Source organism: Wasmannia auropunctata, unplaced genomic scaffold, assembly GCF_000956235.1.
Source record: "Wasmannia auropunctata unplaced genomic scaffold, wasmannia.A_1.0 LD313122.1, whole genome shotgun sequence".
In the NCBI taxonomy this organism is placed as follows: Eukaryota; Metazoa; Arthropoda; class Insecta; order Hymenoptera; family Formicidae; genus Wasmannia; species Wasmannia auropunctata.
Window position 1 is genome coordinate 395 of NW_012049768.1, and position 1,064 is coordinate 1,458.

The window sequence follows — 1,064 nt, forward strand, 5'->3', positions numbered from 1 at the left end:
ATTTAATGTGTGCGGCGTGTATACCGGGTTTACCCTTCACAGTTTTGAGATCTATGCAAAAAATAACAAATTTTGTAATGTGTATAGATGTACTAATATTTAATTGTAGATTTTTAAAACTACTACAGACTAATTTTGCTAATATTTTGATATTATTTGATATATGTATACTGATATATTAATAAATTGAGATAAATTATTTTGATTTAAAAAGGACAAATTTTCCTTTGGGAGATATAACGAAGGATGGCTATAAAATTCTATATGGAGCATATTTAGACACCGATCCTTCTCTCTATGACTTTAATGACACTTTTAAGTATTACCTGATGTTAAACGACATGTATTGTTTGATGGATGGTACTACGAACGGTTATGTTATCTTCTTCGATGCTAGCAATTTAACCTTTGGTCATATTACACGAATGAATCCATTCGGATTCAAGAAATATTTATATTATCTCCAAGAAGCAGCACCATTTTGTATAAAGGAAGTCCATGTCATAAACGCACCAACCGTTATCGAATTGGTAATGAACATGATAAAACCTTTTATGAAAAAAGAACTACTAGACGTAGTAAGTTTCACAAATTAATTAATTAACTTTAAGCGTAATTATTTAATAATACCGGCGTTTTTAAGAAATGCATATATATTTGCAACGAACAATGTAATGTAGCAATTAAATAATTTTAACTGTAACTTTACAGATTCATGCAAATCCGGAATTATACAAATATAATTGCTCGTAACATCAAAATTTGAATTTAAGAGAATTATACTCACTGCTACTGTTCTACTTACAATTAGTAATCAAACAAGTTTTTCTGAACTTATTTAATTTTTCCAGATGCATTTTTATTCATCATTAGAGAACGTTTCTAAATACATCTCAGTGGATAAGTTGCCAAACGAATCGGGTGGAAAGGCGGGTCCAATACGCGAATTAGCTGAAATTCAAATGAAGAAAGTCGAGAAATATCGCGAATGGTTTCTGCTGGACGAGAGAACCAGACGTGTTGACGAAACAAAGAGAATTGGCAAGAGCAAATCAGCGAATGAT

General features: G+C 30.8%; 1 protein-coding gene across 1 annotated transcript; it reads left to right on the forward strand.

Annotated features, from left to right (window-relative positions):
- Nucleotides 1-226: 226 nt before the first annotated feature.
- LOC105460954 (alpha-tocopherol transfer protein-like) lies at nucleotides 227-1,055 on the forward strand (the record flags this gene model as incomplete). Its single annotated transcript, XM_011707452.1, has 2 exons — nucleotides 227-578; nucleotides 852-1,055. Coding segments are annotated over exons 1-2 (453 nt in total), but the record flags the coding sequence as incomplete, so codon positions are not given.
- Between the last annotated feature and the right edge of the window lie 9 nt (nucleotides 1,056-1,064).